The following is a 19,618-nucleotide window of genomic DNA, read 5'->3' on the forward strand; positions in this document are numbered from 1 at the left end:
AAGAAACTGCAAGACCCTGTTTTGGCACAGAACTTAAAATTCCTTCAAATATCCTTGTTTTGCTATTTACCCCAAACGAGATGCTAAGAACGTGTCCAAAGTCTGTGAATGGAGGGGGGTTTATTACTACCAGGGAAATGGTGACAATCTTTCCAGTATTTCATATGTGGGATGTGAAACATGGGGAAGGTGCACACAGGCTATGGAATAGTGCAATGGCCCCAGATCTGGAAGAGTTACCCAAACCTCCTACCTTGTAAATTCTTTCTGGATAGCTTGATTGAGGGAGTATTCATCTTGGGAAAATCTCCCATATATTACACACAAAAGCAGAAGCAGCATGAGGATGTCCATGGAAATGTCTCTGTAAGAAGAGTTTTTAAGTTAGCATCCATACAGACCCTGTATGTAGGTACCTGAGTGCTTCAATTTGCAAAAGATTTATTATTATTATTATTATTTTTGAGACAGAGTCTCACTCTGTCACCCAGGCTGGAGTGCAGTGGCACGATCTTGGCTCACTGCAACCTCTGCCTCCTGGGTTCAAGCGATTCTCCTGTCTCAGCCTCCCGAGTAGCTGGGACTACAGGCACGTGCCACCACGCTCGGCTGACTTTTGTATATTTAGTGGAGATGGGGTTTCTCCATATTGGCCAGACTGGTCTAGAACTCCTGACCTCAGGTGATCCACCTGCCTCGGCCTCCCAAAGTGCTGGGATTACAAGCGTGAGTCACCATGCCGGGCCGAAAGATTTTAAATGAAACTCGGCTTTTAAATCCCTGGGAGAAAATTTTTGTATAAAAGTGTGAGATGTGTGTTGGGGTTTATTTATTTATTTATTTTGCATATCAATATCAAGTTTTCCCAGCACTTTTTTTTTTTTTTTTTGAGGCAATCTAGCTCTGTTACCTAGACTGGAGTGCAGTGGCACAATCTCAGCTCATTGCAACCTCCCCGTCCCCAGTTCAAGCGATTCTCCTGCCTCAGCCTCCTGAGTAGCAGGGATTACAGGCACCCACCACCACGCCATGCTAATTTTTTGTATTTTTAGTAGAGATGGGGTTTCACCATGTTGAGCAGGCTGGTCTTAAACTCTTGATATCAGGTGATCCACCTGCCTCGGCCTCCCAAAGTGCTTGGATCACAGGCATGAGTCACCATGCCCGGCCCCCAGCACCATTTTGAAAAGATCATCCTTTTTCCATTGGATCATCTTTCTTTCTCTGCCAAAAAATCAGTTGAGCATATTTGGGTAAGTCTATTCCTGGGTTCTCTATTCTGTTCCATTGATTTGCGTGTCTATCTGTCTCCAAACATCATGCTGCCTTGGTTTCTGCAGCTGTATAGTATGTCTTAAATCCAGATAGTGTCCGTCCTCTGACTTTGCTCATTGTTTTCAGAATTGTTTAGGCTATTCTAGTTCCTTTGCTTTCCATATACATTTTAGAATCAGTTTGTCAATATCTGTAAAAAAAAGCTTGTGGTATTTTGCCGGGCGCAGTAGCTCACGCCTGTAATCCCAGCACTTTGGGAGGCCAAGGCGGGCGGATCACGAGGTCAGGAGATCGAGACTATCCTGGCCAACACGGTGAAACCCTATCTCTACTAAAAAAAAAAAAAAAAAAAAAAAAAAGAGCCAGGCATGGTGGCAGGCACCTGTAATCCCAGTTACTTGGGAGGCTGAGGCAGGAGAACAGCTCAAACTCGGGAGGCGGAGGTTGCAGCGAGCCGAGATCGCGCCATTGCACTCCAGCCTGGGTGACAGCGAGAGACTCCGTCTCAAAAAAAAAAAAAAAAAAAAAAAAAAAGGCTGTGGTATTGCATTGAAATTACAGATCAAATTAGGAAGAATAGACTTCTGAACATTACTGAGTCCTCCAATCAACGCACACAGTCTATCTCTCCATTTATTTAGATCTTCCTGACTTCTTTCATCAGTGTTTTGTGGTTTTCAACATACAGATCCTGCACACGTTTTCTTAGACTTACATCCATGTACTTCATTTATTTGGTGCTGTTGTAAATAGTATTCCTTTTTAAATTTCAATTGTTCATTACTGGTGTATAGGAATATAATTTACTTTTTTATATTGACTTGTGTCTTGCAAACTTGCTAAATTCACTTATTAGTTCCAGAACTCTTTTTTTTTTTTGTAAATTATTTGGGATTTTCTGCAAAGACAATTTATGTCATTTGCCATTAGATGGTTTTATTTCTTCCTTTCAAATCAATACATTTTAAATTTCTTTCTCTTGCTTATTGCATTGGCTAGGACTTCCAATGTGATGTTCAATAGGTGTGATCGGAGAGGACATTTTTGCCTTGTTCGATATCTTAAAAAACATTCGATATCTCTCTATTAAGTATGATGTTAGGTGTCGAGTTTTCATAGATACCCTTTATTAGTTCAGGGAACTCTTTTCTATTCCTACTTCTAGTCCTAGTTTGCTGAGAGGTTCTTTTTTTTTGGATGAATTAATGTTGAATGTTATCAAATGCTTTTTCTGCCTCTATTGAGACGAGCATATGGTTTTTCTTATTTAGTCTATTAATATGGTGAATTACATTAATTACTTTCCTCCTCGTGTCTCTTCCAGTCCATAGGTATCATCTTTATTTATTTTTGCTTCTTTGCGATCTATTTGTTGAGCAAGTGGTTATTTGTACTATAGAGTTCTGTCTTGCTTTTCCAGGGTGATATCAACATACTCTTACTGTAAACTACAAGTTGGCAAAATCACTTCATCAGATTAAGATTGGACTGTTTTGGGTAGGTCGCCTCATAGATGATGGTGTTTTCCCATGAGGAGACACATAATGTCTGATGTTTCTCTCTCTCTCCTTCTCTCTTTTATATTGGCCACTGTTAATGAGCAATGCCCAGATTCATTACTTCATTAAAACTGCAAAAATGGTCAGGCTCTAATTCTATTGCCTGGTCCCCATTCATTAGCTGGAATTCCTCTCTAAAGAGAAATATCCCCCCTCCTGTTATGTGGTTTCCCAGGGGTATGGTCTGTATAGGAAAGGCAGACTTTCACTGGCTTTTATAAAGTTGGTTTCTGGGTGTCCACCAACACTGATCAATTACATTGTGGGTGTTGTTACCAGCTCATGGCTTTAGATAGATTTCGTGAACTTCAATTCAGTAGTTTCTAATCTTGATGTCAAATTATCCCATGTTTGACCAATGTGAGCCTCTTCAAACTGGCTTCTTGGTCCTCTGACAATGACTCTAGCAGTTATTAATTTGCTCCCTTGCCTAAGAAATATTCCAGGTTCATCGTGTACATTTTCCATCACCAACTTCAAATCAGGAATCCCAGTTACTCCTATTTCTTTTTGGTGGACCAATTCTAGGTGCTAAAAGTGTGTGTTGCTTCTGGGCTGTTTCTAGGCCTTTTCTTGCTGGAAAAATCTAGAAAAATATTTTTAAAAACATGATTTCCATACCTATACTTTCAATTCAAATTCAGGACTACAGAGTTTTGACTTCCTTGAACTCAAATCTGTACCTTCTTTCTCTCATATCAAGAATTCCACTTTTAAAGGACACCAGGAATGACAGAATTAGAAAATAACAGAGTTCTTCATTTCCTTTACCCCACAATAAATCAACAATGAAAATAAAGATACTAACGCTCCACTAACAATATGATTGGTGAAAACAGCTTTAGAGTTTTTTCCCCTAGTTCTTTTCTGTCCTTAGAGACTAGGCTTATATGGTGGAATTTTTAACCTTAACACAGATTTAAAAAAATCTTATTCCTTCTCTCCCCATAAGTAACTATTAATATTGCCTAAAGGTGCCTGGGTTGCCTTTCCCTTGTTTTATTTAGGGTGAGCGGATCTACAGGCACGCATATTCACGTCCGCTTTCATTAAGCAGTGGGCAGAACAGCACACCCGCTTTCCTCTACCTGGCTTCCCTCCTGCAGCGAATCCTGCAGGCGTCTCCCTAGGAGTCTGGAGGGATAGTCCTCATGCTTCTACATAGCTGGACACTACTCCACTGTGTTCCTGTCCCTCCAGCAAGACATGTGGGTTCTTTCTAGGATATTCTCATTACAAAAGGTCCCACATAAATTGCTTTGTGCATGGGTATGCTCATGTTTTACTTACTGTGTCTGTAAGAGTTATTGTAAAAAGTGTGGATGCTGGATAAATCGTAAATGAATCTATCATTGTGTAGAGACTTCAAATTTCCCCCATAGTGGCTGTACCATTTTGCATTCACACCAGCACTGTGTGAAATGCTCTATTTGCCACAGCCTCACTAACAGAGTATGTGGTCACAATTTCGGATTTTCAGTTTAATTTGCAATTCTCTTACTGTAAGTGAAAGGGCCATTTGAATTTCTGTTATTCTGTGAACTCTCTGTTCACTTTTCCAGTCCACTTTTTTTGTTTTAAAGAGTTGCTGGTCCTTTAGGCCAGATGTGGTGGCTCATGCCTATAATCCCAGCACTTTGGGAGGTTGAGGTGGGTGGATCACTTGAGGTCAGGAGTTCAAGACCAGCCTGACCTACATGGTGAAACCCTATCTCTACTAAAAATATAAAAAATTAGCCGGCCATGGTGGCTCATGCCTGTAATCTCAGCTACTTGGGAGGCTGAGGCAGGAGAATCGCTTGAACCTGAGAGGCGGGGGTTGCAGTGAGTTGAGATCGAGCCACTGCATTCCAGCCTGGGCAACAAGAGCGAAACTCTGTCTCAAAAAAAAAGAATATTAAAACTTTGTTACAAATATTTTTTCCTAGTTTGTCACTGCCACTTTATTTTACAAATAGTTTCTTTTTACGTAGGAGTTATTTTTTTCTCTTCTTCAAGTTTTATGTAATCCAATTTGCTTTTATTTTCCCTTTTTGTGTCTGGATTTTAAGTCATAGGGAAGTTTTCCTCAATGAAATCTTAGAGAAACTTATACTTAAGATTATGCCTAAGTGTATTTTGTTGTATTTATTATTTGCTTTGTTGAATATGGTCTTGTATTAAATCTCTGACTTTTGCTTGTATATAAATATGATATTGGTTTTTGTCTTTTAATTTTATAACCTAATACTTTACTAGTTTTGCCTGTTTCCTAAATGCTTTCTCTGGGCCTGTTCTGCTTGGTTTGGATGCTTCCCCCAGCAGCGCCCCCAGCCACCCCACCCCAGAGGGCTATGTCCTGGCAGAGCTGGGTTTGGTTAGTTCTGAGGGCTGGGCTGGCCCAGCAGCTCCAGACCTCCAGACCTTGCACTCACCTGTGAACTTGACTCTGCAAACTCCTCCAAGATGCGCCCACCACACTCCCAGTGAACAACACCTACAGGAGCTTGGAGTTCTCCTATTCTCGGATACATCAGGTACCCCATCCTTCCCTCCACCATGTTTCGTAGCTGCTGAGCTATAGGGTGGGTGCACTCTCTGGTTGGTCCCCACCTGAGTGCCTTCAGAGGTGTGTGTGGTGGGGGCCATCTCATTTAATTTTGTTGTGCATGTTTTCTATGGGTTTTGTTTTTGCTATCTTAATTACTCTATTTTTATGAGGAGGTTTGATAAGATTAAAACACTTGGCCACTGCTCCATCTTCCTGGAATTCCTCTCCCACTCTCCGTTAAATGTGACATCCTAACACAACCACAGCTCTTCTCCTTGGAAAGGGATGTGAAAATATTTAAGGGGAAGCTAATGGTGTGCCACACTGTATGAAGGGATTGTTTTTTAAGGAAGATGGTTGGAAGTGCCTCTGTGACATGCCATTTTTTTCAAAACTATCAGAAATTCCCAAGTCCTTGACAAACTACACGAGAAAGATTGGTAGGAGACCGAATTCATGTTCCGAATTTGAAGAGGGATTTTGGCTAGCATTTAGAGACGGCTCCTTGTGGTGGCTGCCATCCAGCACCACCATGATGGGAGGGGGATGGTACCACTGAGAGAAATGTGTTGGAGGTAGAAGTTGGAGAGCTTTGCCACAGCATGATAGTTCTTAAGGTTTGTGTTTTATCTAAAAGAATTCAAAATATTTTATGAGAACCATAACACAGCTGTGCATATCTGAATATTAAACTTATTTTTAAATAACCTGTCACTGGGCTAAATCCATGCCCTAAGAAGAGGTGTTGCATTTATCTTACAGCTTCCACATTCCTGTGTGTCCCAGCTGGAGAAGCAGAAGTCCCAGACCATGTGCTAAGCACACGTATGGGGTGGGATGAAATCCAACTGTGTGTGTGAATCCATGCTGGATGCATGAAGCTGAGGCCCAGAGGAGGAAGCTTTCTTAATCAACTTCTCAACATGGGCAAATCGTGGAACTGAGTTTTCTGACTTCAATTCTGTTTCCCTGAATTCCTCCCATCTGCTGGGCAGCACAGGTTGTTATATAAATAAGGATGGCTCTGGGGACAGCAAGGTGGTCCCCACCTCCACTCCCCACTCCTCCAGGAGAAAAATCTCCCAGGAGGACCAGCGGCAGTGGGGCACTCCCTCCGAGAAGGGAGCTGGAGTGGAGCAAGCCCTCCCGACAGAAGCCGCCACCCACCTCAGGGCAGCCCGTGTGCGACTCTCTCTCCTCATCCTCTGTCTGGTGCCCCTCAGCTGGGCCTTGGATGGTGGATGCGCCCAGCGCAGGTGGCGAGCTTGTTGTCGGGCAGCCAAGACCTGTCAGGGACAAGAGTGCTGTGAGCTGCGGGCTGGTGGGTGGAAGGAGAGAGGCCCCTGGTGCTCCTGCCAAGCCAAGGAATGTGTCATTGCTGTGCTGTGCCTTCAGCCTGGCATTTGGGAACAAAGAAGTACTTTGTATGGATAACATAGACCAGGTTGTTGGGGAAGGGATCAGAGATGGGGGTAGACCTATTTTTAAAAATCTGCTCATGTCCCAGGCAAGTTTTTTTGGCAGGGATTGCAGTTGGGCTATTACAAAGAGCTGCTGTACACGAGGGGTGTGTCTACTACTGTCAAATTACAGCAGCAATTATCTTGGGCACTGGCACAGTATTTTCTCTTAGAGACTTTCAAGGTATGAAAAAATCATTTTAAAGTATAGTCTTAGCAAGAAATGACCTTTCTTTTCTTTTTTCAAAAATCAATTTTACTTTCATACTCTGTTCGTGACAGGGCATAACAGTAGCCAGATAAGTGAACTCATTGTAGGTATTCATTCATTCAACACACATTCACTGGATCAGGCACTGGGGACATCTGAGGAACCAGAGACAGTCCTTCCTCCTAGAGACTCCGGGCTTCTAGGAACTTGACAGCAGGAATGTGAACAATATAAAGCTGCACATGCAGAGTGTTGGGGCTTAAGTTACTCCCTTCAGCTGTTGTGCTGTTCTGAGAAAGGAACACGTGTGGCGGAGAGATCCGTGGGGAGGCTTGGGTGTAGGGGGGCACCCCAACTCTAAGATGCTAATGAGCCATGCATAGGTTTGGAGATGCCAGCCTGGCCCTCAGGATCAGGCTGAATTCATCAGAAGGAGCCTCACCTCTGAGGTTGGGACAATAGAAAGAAAATGAACAAACTGGCAGCACAGCAGGGCACAGCTGTACGAGGGGAGAAGAGGAAGGAGAGCCTTCCAAGCAGAAAGGAAAGCTGAGATCCAACAGGTATGAGGGAACCAGGGCAACGTTGCTTCTCAAGAGCTAAGGTGCTGCAGGGCGGGGGGTGCAGGAGGAAAGGGCAAGGTGGGCCAGGTTTGGGCCCCAGACTCCCCTTTACTGCAGTGTAGCCTAGGTCTAATTGCTTCACCTCATCTTTAAATGGGGTGCAGTGATGCTGCCTAATTCATCAGGTGTTATAAGGAACAAATGATCCCATAAATGTAAATACAGTGTAGATGTAAAACAGCACAATGACTAGTACATAGCCTGTGTGCACCACCCATCTTCAGCAGCAGCAGCCTTGGTTTTAGGCAGGGCTGAGAGGCCTCAGACAGGTCCTTAGACATGGAGTTTATTAGGATCCTTTGCGAGGAGGAGGGTGGAGATGAGGAGAGGCCCAGCCCGGGGTCTGACTCTAAATGAACTGGGATTGGGTCCTTGGTCATAAGTGACTGTGGTTATTACAAGAGTACAGAATTGCACATGCATTTCATGTGCTTAGTCAATGAGCCTGTGAATGTCTTTGCGGTGGCCAGCGGACCTTTCTCTTCCTTCATATCATTCACACTGCCCAACAGAATGCTACACATACAACAGGCAAAACTGAATAAAAGAAGGAAGAAAGGGAGGGAGGAAGGGACAAAGGGATGAAGGCAGGGAGAGAGGAAGGATGGGGAGGAGTACATTTTCTGTGGGTTCACTGAAGGGCAAATGGACTAAAAGTTCTCCAAAATCATGGCCAAGAATTAGAGTTCTTATTTGCTTCAGTATTTTAAAATATGCTCATTTTCTTGATGCTCTAACTTCTTTAGGATTGGAGTTAAAAAAAAATAAGTCCTATGTGTTCATCTATCATACAGGTATGTGCAAAGAAGCATAAGAAATTAAGACATCCCATGGGTCTCCAAAGATGCAACCCAATCTGAATTCAAAGCCTACATTCAGATATGCATGATAGAATATAAAGTAGTTTTTTAAATCTCAATTTGCACTGAATAGGTAATTTTTTTTACTTTTTCAACCTCGCCTGCACAGTCAGGAATACTGCAGCTTGAAGAGAAGGGGAGGCGAGTCCAGGAACGTTCTGCCAATTCAGAGTCCAGATCCCTGGTAGCCTCACATAAAGACTCAGTAAAAAATTGGTTGTCAGCTCTTCTTTTCCAAGCAAAACCCAAGGCCATGAGGCATACCTGGAAGGAAAAACATGACAGCGCAGAGAGCCGCCCTATGTCTGTGTTCATTCCACACAGAGCTGTCCTCCCGTCCCCTAATCATGAACAGGACTCCATCTCCCAGTTTTAAAGACACCAGTAGTCACTGCCTTGGATTCCCAGCCCAACTACTCACCAGGCATGGCCCCGCCCAAGAGACCTAAATTCTCTGAGTTCAATTTCCTCAAATAAAAAACGTGGGTTAAAGTGGTACCCTCCTCAAAGATTTTTATGAGGATTAAAGAACAGGCCCATGTGCAGCTTAGCACAGAGCCTGGCTCCTGGTTCTCTCTCACCACAGCTGAAATCAGGGTATAAAGAAAAGTCATACACAACCAAAATGAAGCCTCTATTTCCCCTTCCCATCTACGTCCCCTGCTGATGGAAGGCACTTCTACCATGGAGGGTGTTTCTTACCATAAGTGGCTGGGTGATGAAAATACAGCAGACCACGGAGAGGGACAGCAGGTGCAGCCACTGCACACATTGCTCCTGGCCAAACCTGCCCCCAGGGAAAGTGCAGTGGTCAGCACCCTCTAAGGGAGCAGGCCACCCAGCAGTCATTGCTGCCTAAGCACAGGGACACTGCCTGAGAGGGCCCATGGCCTCGCCGTGGCAGGAAGCCTGCTGTGGGGGTGGTGCTGGACATGGGCAGTGTCTTTCTGCTCATCGGAGGGACCCTTGTCTGCCAAGAGGACATCGACCTCCCTGAAGCTGCCTAGTGGGAAAGAGAAAGGAAAACCCAACAGGCAGATGAAACAGAGCACAGTGAGGGGAAGGGGGAGGAAAATGGGTTGGGGTATAATAATAATAATAGCAGCAACAACAACAAAGCTGGATGCTGGCGGGTGCTCCGCAGGGGCAGGCATGATGCTAACAGGACTGCTTTCATATTTCAGCTGCTCCTCCCCAAGCCCTAAGAATTAAGCTCTCTGATGTTCCTATTTTACAGATGAGCAAACTGAGGCACAAGAGAGGTCTAAGTACCTGCCCATCCTCACAGAGTGATTCAACATCTCCAGTTGAGGAGAGGGGAGAGATGGGAAGAAAGGGCCTTGGCTTTGCAGCTACTCTTTGTGGTTTATGAACCACACTGAGTGACCCAGGGGTCTCCGATGGCGAGTCCAAGCTGTACAGGAGCCAGAGAGGTACCATGTGCCGGAGTGACAGGATCAGAATCTGTGACACATGCATCATAATCCCTGTCCCGAAGGCATATGCTTTTTCAAATGATGGGAGACCATGAACAGTATATTCTAGCCAGAGTTCCTGGCTGGGAACCTGCTCCTCTCAGGAGCTCTGCAGCTGGGTTCCTTCCTTCCTTGGGTGGGCGTCCTGCAGCTTCTTGTTTAATATCTGGACCCCATCCAGGCCTGCTGCCATGGCAGAGCTGGCCAGGCCAAGCCACCCTTTGGGATCTGCATAGGATTTTATTTACCCCAGGAGATGGGAGGGAGAAATGAGGGAGAAAATAGCAATAGTGACATCTGGAGCCTGCATCTGATGAGTTCCCAGAAATGCAGGGATTTGTTTACAAATGCGAGACTTTCCATCTGAGGACCTGAGGATGTTTGAAAAACTCTACAGCTCACCTGTAGGCTAGAAATCCTGTCCCCAAACTGCAGGCCAAAGAAGCGGTCCCACAAATGGCCCACACTGCAGAGCTCCACCAAGGCTGAAGGGCCCTTGACCACTGGGGCATTAGTCCCTCCAAACCACTGCTGGGTGCTGCGGAAGAGTAGGACAGAGACAAGGCAGCTTAAGAGACCTCGGCATCTCCATCCACGCGGAGTGTGGTGGTGAATCTTAGGTGTCAACTAGGCTGGGTCGCAGGGTGCCCAGGCATTTGGTTAAATGTGATTTTTGAGTGTGTTCGGGGTTGGGGGTGTTTCCAGGTGGCATTAAGATCTGAATCAGCAGACTGAGTGAAGCAGAGGGCCTTCCTAGCCACAGGCCTCCTCCAATCCCTTGAGGTCCTGAATAGAACGCACAGGCTGAGAACAGGGGAACTCCTGCCCGACTGCTGAGCTGGGACATTGGTGCTCACCTAAGGGTCTGGGGTCAGGATGGGGGTGGTGAGCAGCAACTCCTGCCTTGCTGTGCCCTCAGAAGGCTTTTGGGGATCTCCTCTTCTGACCTGCATAGGGACCTATGGGTCCCCAACATCAGAGGCAGAGAGGTCAGTTTCCATTTCAGACCCCGAACAACTAAGCAGGCTGACCTGGAATCTGAGGGTCTGCCATGATTTGGATCAAGTCCCACACACCACAAGGGACAGGGCTGTGACTGGTCCCCTGCAGTTTTCAACCTTCCCTCTCTGCTGTGTGATTTCCCCAGGGCCAGATACAGGACCAGAAGGTTGCCCCATACAGCTCTTCATACCTCCGGGTGCAGCCGTCTTAGCTTGTTTTCTAGCAACTGCTCTTAGAGGCAGGATGCCATGTCAACCTAGGGCAATCGAGTACAACACCTTTCAACAACTAAGAAGCTCTTGCTGGGAAGCTGGTATTAGGCAAACCGAGGGACACTGGCTGAACATAAATCAAAGAATGTGAGCTGTGGCCGGGACAGTGGCGTCGTCCTGAGCCACACCTTCTCCACAACCTTATCGGTGGCTGGTCTGCCAGTGTGAGCCTTGCACTCCTGAGTGCTCCCTTCCAGCCCAGGCCACGTGTCCAGCTTGTCTGGGAGGGTCGTCGGTCCTTGGGATGAGTTTCCCTTCTGATCTACTGCTGATACTTGTGCCTACGCTGAAGGCTCACCTGCCTGAAGCTTGTTCACTCACAGAAAGGATCTTTTTTGTGCCCCACTGTGTGTAAGGTGCTGTGCAGCATGGGCCCAACCAAACATAGCTGCACGCACAGGCCTTGCCAGTCACTGTGAACAAGCACCCGAATCCAGCACACAAGGACCTGGGCTGAGCTGGAGCCTCGAGAAAACCATCTGCTCATGTACCATGTGGCTCTAGGATCCCAAAGCCACACATCCCTGCCAGGCCAGGCCCACCACAGTCTCCTCTTTGCTATCATTTGGCCACCCTCCTAGGATTGCAGCAGGATTCAATCACCCTGGGCACAGCCCTGGTTGTTCTAGGGTAATCTCTGCCTCTACCAGCTCATTGCTGAGATTCCAGCGTAATTGGAAGCTGGGACTATCGTTCACTGTCATTAGCATTAAAAAATGCAAAGCTTCAAACTCCAGAATACTTTAAAAAGGTTATGAGTGTATTATTGGCTTTTAAAAAGATCTGACCAAACTTACGTTAAGTACCTGCCAGAAAGCACCAAGACTTTGGAGGAAAGCTGGACGCCTCAGTTTTGGGTGGGCCCATGCCTGGTTTTTAGATGAGACTAGAGTATTCAGTGACATTTGGCCCAACTGTGACTCTGCTTGCCCTGCCTCTCCCAATGGCTGCAGGTCTGCTGGACTGGCAGGAAGGGGGCTGTGGTTGCAAGCCACAGTTACCTTGAGTGTGGGGAGGGCAGCAGTGGCTTTTCCCCATCAGAGAAGTCCTGCTGTGGTCAGCCCCATGAACCTGCAGCTTAGGGGCTGGACAAGCTGTGCCACTGTCACTTGCAGCCTTCCTTTGGGCCCTGCCACTCCCAGAGAGAATGGCTGATGCGGGTTGCTAGAATGACAAGGTCATGCCAAGGTTAATATCTCCACAGACAGGGCTTCACACGTGATGCTCAACAGTGGTGTGGCTTGCCGCCTTCTCAGAGGACAGGCCTGGCATGGGCGGGGTGTGGTGCTCAGGCCTCTAAAGACTTCTGAGGGAGGAAGCACAGGCAGCCTGGGAGCCGACTCCTTTGTACCCCTTGGAGGACGGTGGGTGCCCCTGGGGAAATGTTGGTGGCCTAATAGCAGCTCCACACAGTCAGGGTGATTGCACCTGGTTCTCTGGGAGGCATGACCCTGCCACAGAGGGGAATCCAGCCAAGAGCAACGGGTTGAACAAAGCCTCCAAGTGGGGAGGGCGCAGAGCTCCGGCATGGTGTTTGGGGTATGGGGGGCACACTGTGTTTCCAGCAGCGGATCGAGAGTACCACCCTCAGGAACAGGAGTGGTGGAGCTGCTGCCAGAGAGTTAGAGCCTGGCAAACAGGGCACCATGTGTGCCCTCACAGGTCCCACAAAGCAGAATCCCACGTAAGCAAAGGGGCAGTCACACAGATCTGAAAAGCACTATAGCAATGGGGTACCGCAGCTGTGCCATTGGAAGCTGCCCTCCAACTGCCCCGTGTCACAGGCCACTTTGAGACCTGGAACGGAGCTCCCAGCACTGGGGCAGCTTCTCTGAGCACCCTCCTCACAAGGAGGTGGAGAAGCTCACTGAGCAATCACCCCGAGCCTTGCTGCTCCACGGTGTCTCTCCCACGGTCCTGCCGGTATTTACTGAGTAGACACACAGGGCTTTCTGAATTCTTCTGGGCTTCACTTCCTTCCTGTTTCAGGCCTCTGCTGAGACCCCTTCTCTCTGACCCACCTGGAGAGCCGGGTTGCCATGGCATGTGTCCTGGGAAATGGACCTCCCTCTAGGGAGGACGGCCCCCAGCCAGCACAACAGGTCTTGCATTGATCTTTTCCTGTGTCCGTCTCACCTTGAGCCTGACCCATCCATGGCCAGACCATAGCCAAGGGAGGATGCCAGAGAAATCTAATTGTTTGCATTTCATGCTAGAAGATTAGCTGCTGCGCATAATGATTGCTTTACCTTGCATGGCTCCTGTGCGTCTGGTATCCTTCCCCAGGAATTAGGACCTGATTCAAAAAAATAAAAATCCAATGTACGATGCTTTGGGGTGATACATTTAAACAGGGATATGTTTAAGGATTAGCAGGGACACTACTTTCTTCAGCAAATACTCTTCCTTCCTGACTCAGCTAGAATGAGTATTTCTGAGAGGATAAGGCTAGAACGAGGAGTTTTGTTGATGCTTCAGTCCTGATGTTGGCTTGGGCAACCCTCACACCCACTTGAGGCTGCCCTAAGGAAACATGGCAGCTTGAGAAAAATGTTTAATTAATAAAATAAATGGCACTAGCAACTAGAAAATGGATTCATTATCCATCTGACAAAGACCTACTTTACTTAGCTGGTGAAAAGTATTTAGATGTCACTCAGAAAAAAAAAGGATTTTATAAGGTTCATATAAATGTGGGCAAATAAAATGGACAGATGACAGAAAATAAAATGTCTTTCAGACACATGAAATGATGCTCAATGTTACTCATAATAAGCATAATGCAAATTGAAAACAGAAGATACAATTTCTACTTAGTAGATTGGTGCAAAAGGCTCAGCCCCACGGAGAGTTTCTGAGAGTTTTAACGTACATTTACCATGGGGTGCCTCGGTCTGTGCTCCTCCTCTAAGTGGGCTGTGTGGCTCCACTCGGGCAGACCCCGGGGCCTCCTGCAGAAGGAAAGAGGTGGTTCGCCAAGCGTGTTCCCCAGCAATGAAGGGGCTGCTCAGGAGAACAGGGCCATGAGGACAAGTCGCAGGTACCTTGCTGAGCCTGAAGAGCAGGGACAAGAGCTGGGCCCCTGGAGAAGCCAGGAGGGTACACAGGAGACCCACCCTGAAGGATCCAAGGGTGGGGCTGACATCCAACTGGGGCTGCAACAAAGCAACAGCAGCCATTACATCAACTCAATATGAGTCCCACTTAAAACGCAGTCATTGTGTAATTACAAATACATGTAATGTGAATACATACATTATATTTAATAAAAGTGCTCTCTTCATGAATCAGGAATTTTAAGTTACAATTCAATTGATTGATTGATTGATTGATTGAGATGGAGTCTTTCTCTGTCGCCCAGCCTGGAGTGCAGTGGCAAGATCTTGGCTCACTGCGACATCTGCCCCCCGGGTTCAATCGATTCTCCTGCCTCAGCCTTCCAAGTAGCTGGGATTACAGGCATGCACCACCACGCCCAGCTAATTTTTGTATCTTTAGTAGAAACATGGTTTCACCATGTTGGCCAGGCTGCTCTCAAACTCCTGACCTCAGGTGATCTGCCCACCTCAGCCCCGCAAAGTGCTGGGATTACAGGCGTGAGCTACTGCGCCTGGCCACAATTCAATTTAAATAATGCTTCATGTTCAATATTCGTTCTAAGAAAAAAATAGAACTATATATAGAACTGATATGATGGATACAAGCAGAAGGAATCCAGCAAAGGCTTCTTCTACCCCAGGAGTGAAAAAAACACAAGAAATCATTTTGTTTCTTCTTATACAAATCGTTTTGGATTGAACAAATGCTTGCCGAGCACCCACTCTCTACCAGGCATGTGCTCCATGGATGGAATCATGGCTACAATCCAGCAAGGCATCAACCCACAAGGTACCAATGAACAGAGAGAAGTGGTTAGTGGTCCCACATCAGACAACATGTCGGCTTCAAAGAAGAGGCCGACCGTAGGTTTCCTCACCACAGGCCCTGGTCTATTTCTAGGTGGACAGAGCTGTTCCCTTCCTGCTACTTGATGATATTTCTTTATCCTCTTTTTACAAATTCTGTGCGCTGTTATTTTTTTAATCCCACCAATCCAGAATTGTTATTGAATCTCTCTGATACCTGGTGTCATAAAGGAGCCACTATGCCCGGCTGTCCCATGGATGGGTCGCTGACCCCCACCTCGGAAACGGACCTTGCCACCACATTCTGCAGCCACACTACGACCCAGCGGTGAACCCGGTGCGTGAATGGCCATGATGTTGTCGTAGTAAACAAGTCAGTTTTCCCTCAGCCCACGTCCTGCTGTGTTGTTTTTTCCTCAGAAAAAGAGAGGGTCTCCATTTTAACTGCTGACACTGATTTGGAAGTAATTTACTACATCTCATGAGGAACAATCAGACCAGAGTTGCCAGTGCAAACTGGCATCTTGAGGGAAAATGTGGCCATCAGAATGGTTCTACGTTCTTTTGTCCAGAGGATTTATTTAAAATCTAAATGAATTGCCAACTTAAAAAAAAATTCAAGAGTGTTCTCAAAGACAACCGGCTGCCAGCCTCTCTGGAAAAGTTCTGCTGCTGGGCCTGGGCACGAGCTCCCACACAGCAGCTGTCCACCGAGCCAGCAGAGTCAGAGCTGTGCAGGGCCACCCAGTGCCACACCGGGCAGAGCCCTCCTGTTCCTTCTCTGGTCCCCAGGCAGCCAGGCTTGCTTCCCCTGGTTTAAACTTTTCTCGGAGAACTGTGAGCTTTGTTGATTTCTTAGGCAAAAAGGGGCCACAGTGTAGTCGGATCTGGAAGCTGCTATAAGGAAAAGCGATGGCTCTCACCTGCTCTTGCCCTCCAGCAGCGACCAGGGCAGTGAGACACGCATAGACGCACAGCAGGGAGAAGGACACGGTGAGGCGCGGCGTGTGCAGGTAGCGGCTGGAGGAGGGCCTGCTGTACACCGACAGCCAGACATGGAAATCCTCCAGGTACTCTGTGAACTTGCAATAGAAAAGCTGAAACGGAAAGCAGGAGAAGTGTTCCCTGACATGGGGCATTTCTGTCAGCAAAGCAAAGTACTGTTAAGCAGCGATCTTCTGAGCAGAGACCGCGAGCTTTCTGGTTCTTCCATCCTAGCTGCTTAGCTGTGTACCAGGTGGGCTGTGGTGCAGGTAGACAGCACTGCACTCCCCACACTCTCTGGCTCTGCTATCCTGGCTGGTTAGCTGGGTACTAGGTGGGCTGTGGGTGCAGGTGAACAGTACCTCATTCTAAGCCTCTTGAAGCTGCTCCTCCTTCAGCCTCCTTGGCAGCCCCCTTGCTACAGCCACACTGCTATCACGCTGGACTGTGGCTCACCTGGCCTTCCTCTGGCACCTCCTGAGCTTTGGCACATGCTTCTCCAAGCTTCACCTGCATGGGTCTCAAATGCCTTCACTCCCAGCCTCAGGAGACCTTCTCTCCAGAGCTTCTGATCAGTCTCTCCTTGGTTCTCCTTCATATTCCTAAGAGACTTCCAAAAACCTCTCCACTCTCAGAACTTTCCCTGGCAACATAGTTAATTTCAACTGGGCTTTGAGTGCACTGAGAGTGGGGCTGAGTCACCTCCACCTCTGTCCTCAGTAGTCCACAGTGTCTGGCACACAGTGGGAGATATGTTGTTTAGGAATGGCACTAAATTTTAAGTTCCAATTCAATTTAAATAATGCGTGGGGCTCAATATTGTTCTAGAAAAAACAAAAGTATATACAGAACTGCTCTTATGGAATATGAGCAGAGCACAGAAGCGAATGCCAGAAAAATCGTACTAACAGAATGAGAATATATCTTCTTTATGTAAATAAACTAGCCAACAAGCAACGCTCGATTCGCAGCACACACAAGTGCTCATACGTGACTAAATTAATAAGCCTATGTTTCTCACAAAAAGCTCTCAAGCACAACAGCTGGAGGATAAGCAACGTGTGTCTCCCGTTGTTGACTACGGTTCCTCAGCCAAACAGTCATTCTCACATGGAAACAGTCGTCTAAGGGGAAGCCCCAGTTGAATGGACCTTCAGTTTTAGATGTTGAAGAATTTTCACACGCTGTGGCTGATTGAAAACTTGTTTCAAATCCTTTGTGATCATGTTTCTTACTAGCTTAGCAATATGTCAGGCCTGAAAATGCCAAGGCCTTGAGCCTGGGCCTCTCATCAACGCAGGTGGCAACAGGCCGGGTTGGAAAGAAAGCCCAGTGGCCTGGCAAGATCCGGCGACACTGGGGACTGTCTGAGTTCACTGGGCTTTTACCACTGTTTGAGACCCAGCTTCAGGAAGTACTCATCAGGGACACAGAGTCACACATGAAAGTTCCCACAATGTTGTCATTACCATAATAAATGAAAGAAAGTTATAAATGCCCAACAGGTCTTCAGCAAATGGTCATGCACAGTGGGCCACTATATAGCCCTGAAATGATGTTTTAAAAATTCATGAAGAGACCTACTCTAAAATGTTGAATAAGAAAGTGCAAAATGCAGCTAGGTGTGTTGGCTCATGCCTGTAATCCCAGCACTTTGGGAGTCCGAGGCGGGAGGATCACAAGATCAAGAGATCGAGACCAACCTGGCCAACATGGTGAAACCCCATCTCTACTAAAAATACAAAAATTAGCCGGGCGTGGTGGCGTGTGCCTGTAGTCCCACCTACTCGGGAGGCTGAGGCAGGAGAATCACTTGAACCCGGGAGGCAGAGGTTGCAGTGAGTCGAGATCGCGCCACTGCACTCTCCAGCCTGGCAGTAGAGTGAGACTCCATCTCAAAAAAAAAAAAAAAGAAAGAAAGAAAGTGCAAAATGCATGACATTATCATCACAATTGTATGAAATGTGCTTGTATATAGGGAAAGACGGAAAGGACATGCAAAAATCACGACTTCCATGGTTAGTTTGTGAAGTTATCTGTTATTTTGTCACTCTGGCCATCTCCTGCCATCCTGGACCTGACCACATCTGTACCGCATCTGTAATTACTCTATTGATAGTTATCTAGGTTGTTTGGGACACACACAGGGCACTGAAAAGTCTTTAATTACAGGCCTCTGGACATCACAGACCACCAGCAACCATAAATTCCAGCAATGCTATTACAATTACAGAGAAGCATTACTACAATAATTAATAATTGTGAAGGGTAATTAATCCATGCTTGGATGGCCACTTAATGAATGTATCATTTAATATTTTGATATCTTGGTAATTAACTAAGAAAAGAGGAATACACTTTAGAAGAGTTCAAAGACACAACTGTGGCAAGCGAAGCAGAGACAGGTGCCATGCTCTGCCGGTCAGCCAGGTGCGCCACGAGAGGCCACCTGGAGGGAGCCTACCTTCCGGAAGCCGAGTCCCCCTTGCAGACAGGTGAGCTCCCGCTCCACGCGACCATCATGCCTGCCGGCAGACAGCCAGCACTGGGCAGGGAAGAACCAGGCCTGTCCCGTGTGCAGCTCCTTCACCATCACGTGGCTGATGAACCAGCCTGGGGAAGGCCCACGGCTGTCGTGCCAGAGGCGGATCTTCCTTAGCAGGCCCAGCTGGGCAGGAGCGCTGGAGGCACACACAGCAGCGTCTCAGCCGGGTGGGTGACAGTGTGGTCCTGGCATCCCATCAGCCCCAATGCTCACCCTCAAGGCACTGATGGCCCACAGAGGGTGGATGGGACATGTCAAAGGTGAATGACATGCAGAGTGACATGTGAAGCCCCCTGGAACCTGGCCAGAGGATGGGAAATCCCACCGAGCACAGTGACCCTGCACTCAGGCCTTCAATATCCACCAGCTTTCCCAAACCAAAGTCACACAAATCTCGTTCATGTATTTGTCTCTGGTGTGGATTAGTCTAAAGTTAACCTTTTCTCTCTTAATGAAGACATAATACTCCAAACCTATAAATATCATACATGAAATTTACCAGGAGAAAAAATAATTTAGCTCAGTCCTTTCATATTTCCTAAGACGCCAGGTGCTTGCATCCTATCTTGTTAAATTCACTCTTTCTCCAACCCCACCATCTTTGTGACATCATGTGTCCTCACTCTTCCAAACTGGGGACAAACCTAATTAAGGTCAGAAGGTTTAGTGTCATACAAAAAAACACTGATTATGAACTTTACTAGTATGTAAAATCAGTAAGTCTTCTTTCCCCAACCTCCTTCCTTCCTTGCCTCGCATAAACCTATTGTTTAATCTACTCAGAATAATAAACTAAAAATACATCATAAAATTGTTTGTATATAAATCGATGCTCACTATTAGAGACCAATGTTATGTATTCTACTGTTTTGTATTTGTGATAAGGTTACACCAATTCTGATTGGCCTCTCTTTCCC

At 46.7% G+C, this 19,618-nt stretch overlaps 1 protein-coding gene across 3 annotated transcripts in view; it reads right to left on the bottom strand.

The window, feature by feature from the left end:
- The window catches only part of PKD1L1 (polycystin 1 like 1, transient receptor potential channel interacting), a 193,538-nt gene that overhangs the window by 49,152 nt on the left and 124,768 nt on the right, over window positions 1-19,618 (bottom strand). For 2 of the 3 annotated variants that reach the window (XM_016945694.4, XM_016945696.4), the window contains 11 exons: window positions 18,621-18,837; window positions 16,096-16,269; window positions 14,312-14,422; window positions 14,146-14,218; window positions 13,517-13,563; window positions 12,269-12,431; window positions 10,396-10,531; window positions 9,221-9,305; window positions 8,606-8,782; window positions 6,532-6,650; window positions 254-364 (listed from right to left, as the gene is read on the bottom strand). In XM_016945694.4, the coding sequence (XP_016801183.4) occupies window positions 254-364; window positions 6,532-6,650; window positions 8,606-8,782; window positions 9,221-9,305; window positions 10,396-10,531; window positions 12,269-12,431; window positions 13,517-13,563; window positions 14,146-14,218; window positions 14,312-14,422; window positions 16,096-16,269; window positions 18,621-18,837 (1,413 nt within the window). Of the gene's footprint in view, window positions 1-253; window positions 365-6,531; window positions 6,651-8,605; window positions 8,783-9,220; window positions 9,306-10,395; window positions 10,532-12,268; window positions 12,432-13,516; window positions 13,564-14,139; window positions 14,219-14,311; window positions 14,423-16,095; window positions 16,270-18,620; window positions 18,838-19,618 lie in introns of all 3 variants that reach the window. The other variant, XM_016945695.4, reaches the window with a different exon arrangement.

Source organism: Pan troglodytes, chromosome 6 (genome assembly GCF_028858775.2).
Source record: "Pan troglodytes isolate AG18354 chromosome 6, NHGRI_mPanTro3-v2.0_pri, whole genome shotgun sequence".
Lineage (NCBI taxonomy): Eukaryota > Metazoa > Chordata > Mammalia > Primates > Hominidae > Pan > Pan troglodytes.